We start from the raw sequence: 6,256 nt of genomic DNA, 5'->3' as shown, positions 1-6,256 counted from the left end.
CAACCTGGATTCAATCTAGGCAAGCAGTGCCCACAGCAGCTCGGCAGTTTGCAGCCACTAACGCTCCCGCCAGCTTTTCTCAAACCTCTAGGAGAGATTATATGTCAATGTCGGGTTTCTCTATGAAGCTTTCTGCACTTTCTTAGCATTCCAGGAGAAACTCAGGTGCTCTGATGACAGAGGAACTATTCCCCTCAGAAAGAGGCCCTTTGAGGTAGAAAAAGGGCATGATACTGCTCCATGCCTGCAGGGGGCGCTGTCTGCGACTGTATCTGGAACTTCTGTGGTGTGCAGCAGGAAGGTCCAGACTGGAGTGTTAGGAAGCAAGGTTGGGCTGGGAAATACTGAATTCAGCTTGATTTTCACATTTGTGAACTGAGGACCAGTCGGGGGGAAAAGAGGGAAGGAAGAAGCCAAGAGTGGGGAGGGGTGTTGGCGTGAAGGAGCCGTTTACAGAACGTAAGCGAGAAGTAGCAATTCCAGAGAAATGGCTGGCCCTCTCCTCTGCTTCACTTCCCACTGCGATTCTTGGTGGTCGTTTCTTCCTGAAGTTACAGGATAAACAAACCTGGCACACGTTGTAAAATCCTGGCAGTGAGGAGCTCCTGGGGCTTCAAGCCTCTCTGGGGGCTTCGCTATTTGGTCCAGCTAAGAGGTTTCATGTGTGTTGTTGTTGTCTTTTGCCCTCAGCCATTTAACCCTTCCCTGTCTTGAAGCAACCTGTCCTTCAAAGAAGCCTACCCCGCCCCCCTCAGAGACAAATTGTTCCCTTCTTTTATCTTTCTATTTGCAAAACAAACCCCAGCCACACGAGGCCTGGAGGATATTCAGTCCTCTAACTAGTCTAGTTCAAGAAAACTAGGGAGGGGCCAGAGACCTGGCTGGGAGGCCAGTGCAGCCCCTGGGTCCTCGGCGGGAAGGCTTCTTCGTGAAGGGCCGGGCCTGAAAAGTCAAACAGGGAAAGTAATTTGGGCTAAATTAGCTGAAGAGCTTTTTAGGCAAACACAAGTTTTTGTGTGGCTATTTCTTGCAACAATGAGCTTTTACTGGATTGAAAATTCATTTGTTAATTCTGGGTAAGTAAATCTCACCCAGATCTCCAGGTGTAGAGTGGTTAAAACATAAAAAGGATGCTGGTAAAAGGGAAAAGGGCAGATTCCTTCTGGGTTTTCCTCTTTTAACCACAAGTGCGAGGTCTGTATGAGATAGAAAAGTGAACAGTTTAATTCACACATAGGAAAACAACCCATTTTCTTCCCTTTAAACCAGCCTTAAAGAACACACCCAAATAAATGGGCTTGTGTGGCGTCTAAAATATGCCTCCTCTTTATGTGCACCTGCTCCCAAACATACTTTTCAGCCGAATCAAATTAGGACCAACTTTGTTCATAAACTTATTTTTTAATATTACAATATCAGGATCCCCGCACATTATATACGCAATCCGTCACTCTACATTTAAAATATATTTCTTAGGTTTACATAAAAAAATGAAAGTACTAAGATTATTTACAAAAATACATTCAATACCACTAACATTTAGATGCAACGTTCCCACTTCGCTTCAGACAGGAATGAACTTCTTTTGAACATGGCACAAAAGGATCACCGGAATAAAAGAAAGAGGTTACACAACTAACCACACAAACACAAAGTAAGGCTGCTAGACCTAAGCCACTCGCGGTTCCAAGAGTAAAAGCCCAAAGCCGAAAGGCTCTTTCATCTGAGCGTGCACAACAGTTTCTGAGAAGTTTCTTTGTGAACAGGTCTCCTTCCCTTTCATAACCCCCCGGGTCTGGGTTCCTAAATATTAATGTAATGCGACCCAGGCTGAAGGCTTAGGCGAAGGAGGGGGGTGGGGTCTTCCTGCTGCGCGGAGAACATCCCAACCTCCGGCTGCCAGTTACTTCTCCACCACCTCCTCCACGCAGGGCAGTTTGCGTTCCTCTGAGGAAATACTGTCCACGATGGAAGAAAGGCATCGAAGGCTACTCGAGGCTGAGGAATCAATGCTTGCCCCTCCTGAGCAGAAAAAGAAAACACACAAGTACAGCAGCCCCGAGGAAGGAAGACCGAGGCAGCCGCGGGCCCCGCGCGAGGCCGCTTAGGCAGCGCGGGAGGACCCCGTCCCCGCCGTGGCTCCGAGCCCTTTCCACCCCTCCATCCCAGGCCCCCTCCCGGGATAGTCTCCAGCACAGCCCAGTGCCCTTTCTTTTACTTTACCTTCCTTGGCAGTTACCACGAGCCCCCTGGAATGATCCGAAACACTTGGCCACTGGGAGCTGCAGGTGCGCAGGAAATCCGCACCCTCAAGCTGCGGAAAACCAAGGCCGCAGAAGATTAGGAAAGAAACGTCGTTCCGGGGAGGGAGTGGGGAGGCTCTGTGGGGGTGTCTCCCCTGCTTCCTTAGGCCGGGGACGAATTTCCTGCCTATTGCAGGCACCCCGAGTTCACGGGTCACTGGGGGTTCACTGGAGAGGGAGCGGGAGGGGTGGGCGAGGAAGGGGAAGGGGAAGGAAGCCCGAGCAGCTGGAGGTTAAGGGCCCAAGGAAAGCGTCTAATCAGCCTGTGCATTCCCCTGACCGGGCAGCATTTGGGCTTACATTCTCTTGCTTGGGTCTGTAGCTGAAGGGGTCCACCCCTAGCTCCTGCATTTTTTCCTGCTGATCCNGCCCAGCTGATGGAGCAGGTCCTGCAGCCGCTCAATGTAGCTGATGGCACTCCGCAGAATCTCCACCTTGGGCAGCCTCTGGTTGGGGTTGGCCACAGTCCGCCGCTTCAGTGCCTCGAAGGCCTCGTTGATTTTCTTTAGTCGCCTCCTCTCGCGCAGGGTGGCAGCTTTCCGCCGGTCAGTGGGGGCAGATTTTCTCTTGCAGGTCTTGCAAGCCCAGATCAGACATTGGCCGGGGCAGTGGGGGGGCTGCAGGCCCGGGGGCGCCAGGACGTGCTCCTCTCCGCTGCTGTCACTCCCAGCTTCAGGGGGCATTTGGTCCTGGCAGGGGGACAAGGTACCATCACTCCCTGGGTACAAAGGGGAGCCCTCTGCCACTTCTAATGGCTGCAGAGTAACATTTTCCCCGTCCAAGTAGAAGAAATAGGAGCCAGTTTCAAAAAGGTCCATCATCATGTTCTCCTCCTTGGCCTCTGACTCGGGCTGAACTGGGTGATGGGCTCAAAAACCCAGAGGAACCACCCAGATGGCATTTAATTAGTGCGGTGACATAAGTCGCCCCAGCTTTATATATAGTAGCTCCTGAAACTCAATCCAACTTTTAGCTCTCACGGAGGATCAGTCTCCCAATGTGATCCCAGCCAGTGCTCTCCAGAATATCTGGTTTGAAAGAAAACTGAGAAGTGTCACCTCCAGGACGATGGGACAATCTGTATGCAGAACAGGTTAAAACAAAACACTTAGAGAGAATCCTACAATTTAAATAAAGCCTTGACTGCTTCCATTTAAGACAGTTTAGATGCTAACCTGTTTATGGGACAACTTCAAAACAACTGGGGATTTACACCGCTCCGTTCCCCTCCCCCAGGCTCATCTGAATTCTAAGTATAGACCCATGATGAAAGATTTCAGAGGCAATAGCCATTGCTCCAAAATAGCCTGGTTAGTATTTGCAGAGTGGTTCAGCTCTTTTCTCTGTCCTGCCTGTCAAAAAGATGCTATTCCCGTGATTAAAACCATTACAGTCCTTCAAAGGTTATACATGACTTTCAGGCTTCAGCCTCAATAGCAGCAGGTAAATCTCTTTCCTCTCTTTTGCTAAGGCTGGAAGATGATTTGGGAGCTGGAGGGGTGGCTGGAGGGTGCTCAGATTCCTTCCTCGGCTGTCTTATTTTTTGGAAGGGGTGGCAACCAAGATCTGAATTCTGTACCCCTCCATGGCGGAGCAGTCGTACCAATGAGGTAAGGGCTGGGGCAGAGGATGGGGTTGCAATACATGTAATCACTTCTCTTTAAAAACAGTTTTAGTGGAAACAAGACTCACCCCATTGCTACTGGATAGTTCAGAATTCTCTGCAGCCCCCCTTCCCCGAGGTGCCTCTGTTGGGGCTCCTGCCCTGCACACTGTGCTCACGGCTTGTTTGTTCGCGTTCTTGAGATCCACTGACGCCAGATAAGTTGTGTCATAGGATTCAGATGAGAAAGGTGGCAACCAAGGCACAAGCAAGGAATACAAATTTTAATTGCAGCCCGCCATGGTCCAATACACACAGCATGGCGGTCGGGAACGCAGTACAACGTAAGGATGAGGACAGCGTCTCTAGATTCCGAGGAACTCCCCTCAAGTCCTAGCTGAGTTCATTTCTATTTCTGTGTACATAGACAAGTACTAGCTCTGGATTTCTCCAAGATAATAGCAGTCGTCTTCTAGAATTTGATCGAGGGTTGACTCGAACGGTGCCCTGCAGGTGAAGCACAGAGCCTTCTATCGGCTGCTTGAAGAGCAGTAGCATTGGAAGCCTGAGGCTGTGCACAGGGCTAAGACCCGCTCCTATGAGGAAATAAGGCACAGCTATTGCAGAGGGTTTGGTTTTTTTTCTCTTTTATTATCGCATTCTTTTCCTTTCTCTTTTCTTTCCTTTCCTTGTCCCTTCCAGAGCTCTGGAAGGTCACCCTGCACCTATAAATGGCCTTTGGGATGACAGTCAACCTTGGTTTTGGCTTTGATAGTCAGTGCCTGAAAAAGTAGATGGAAACATAAGGTCTTCCTGTTCTGCCCCCGAGTAGGGATGATTATAGGCTGAGTTCTCTGTGACTTCAGTTTTTAGATGAAGACCGTGAAGACAGTCTAAGGGACCAATGGTCCATGTGGGAACTAGCTACATGTTTGAGCCAACTCACTTATTCCAGAAGATGATTCTTCATAGTCTTTTCTTACTGTGCCACAGGCTCCGGGTGTTATGTTCTGACATTTGGGGCTGTTTTTATGTGTTTGTTATTGCGCAGCTGAATAATTTCCTATCGAGAACCATTTTTATGTTTTTGGAAAAGTAGTCAACACAGGGAAGAATAATAAGAAGCCATTACCTCTTTTGTGACATTTTCTCCTATTTCTGCCAGGGCAGGTTGCTGATATCAGCAGTTAGGACAGCAGATTGGAGGCTCCAGCAACTCAGGGTATACTCTAACATCCATTATGGAAAATTATCCTGTGCTCTTAACCAAACCTGCATGATGCATCTTATAATGGGAAGACAATCTGAAAAGTCATTTTTAATCAGTAAAGGTATATCACATTATTTCTAGGATAATTAAGATAACGATAACTGAAATACATTTATTTGGCATTTTGGGGGTACCTACTAAGTGCCAGATAGTATCCTGGGAGATGAGGATAAAACAGTAAGAAATGATCCCTTTTCTCATGGAGTTTGAATCTAGAAGGGTGAGTGAAAATGACAAAGAGATTAAAAAATGTGAGAAATAGCTCTCAATTTGGGGTGCGGAAGGCTTAGGTTACAGTCATTTTAGCTTGTGAAGACTCCGTCAACTCTAATATCTCAAATTCTCATTTTTTTAATCCATAAAGTTAATATAATGACAAAAGATGCCATACTCTCAAAGGTAGTGATGAAGTTTTTAAAATTGTGCCATCATTTCGAAAATGTTGCCTATTCTGTAAAAGTACTTTCACTAATGGAATTAGGTGTAGGCACAAAATGAGGTAAGAAAAATAGCACTGCTAAGGAATTTTGTTGCTCGGATAATAGGAGTAACGTTAGGGTGGTACCATTGTTAGACTCCCCATTGATTTTAAGAGCTATCAGATAGATGTGGGAGAGTCTGCACATCCTGAACCTACTAAAGAATGGGAAAATGAGCCCTTTCCTTTTTTATTTTTCCCTCATTCAAGTGTTGTCATTGGAGAAACAGCGAGTTAAAAATGTAGAAGGAGAAGATTCTAGAAATTGGAAAAAGCTTTGAGATGCTGATCAATATTAACCTCCCAGACAGGGGTGGCATTTCTTTGTGTGAGTTCAAACTTTACTACAGAATTGTTGTTCCTTATTAAATTATAAAGCCCCTTTCCCAACATTCTCTAGAACTCGGGCCAATAAAATTTAGTGGTGGTGTTCACCTTGGTTGAAACAGGCTTTTCCTTCTTTTGTTGTTGTTTTGGGGGCTGGGGTGGAGGTGGGAGGAGAGAAAAAGGAAATGCCAGCTTGGGAAACAACCACCCATTACCAGATTAGGTAATGGGAAAATACGCAGTGATCCCAAACAACTAACTGGTGAGCTCTTGGA

At 47.2% G+C, this 6,256-nt stretch overlaps 1 protein-coding gene across 1 annotated transcript; it reads right to left on the bottom strand.

The window, feature by feature from the left end:
• Positions 1–1,451: 1,451 nt before the first annotated feature.
• Positions 1,452–3,127, bottom strand: MYF6 (myogenic factor 6). Its single transcript, XM_008710345.2, is given in 4 exon segments — positions 1,452–2,022; positions 2,224–2,314; positions 2,604–2,672; positions 2,675–3,127. Coding segments are annotated over 4 exon segments (732 nt in total). The 3' UTR covers positions 1,452–1,903.
• Positions 3,128–6,256: the final 3,129 nt, after the last annotated feature.

Source organism: Ursus maritimus, unplaced genomic scaffold (genome assembly GCF_017311325.1).
Source record: "Ursus maritimus isolate PB19 unplaced genomic scaffold, ASM1731132v1 scaffold_21, whole genome shotgun sequence".
In the NCBI taxonomy this organism is placed as follows: Eukaryota; Metazoa; Chordata; class Mammalia; order Carnivora; family Ursidae; genus Ursus; species Ursus maritimus.
The sequence above is the reverse complement of the archived record's forward strand: the minus strand, read 5'-3'. Positions and strand labels throughout refer to the sequence as shown.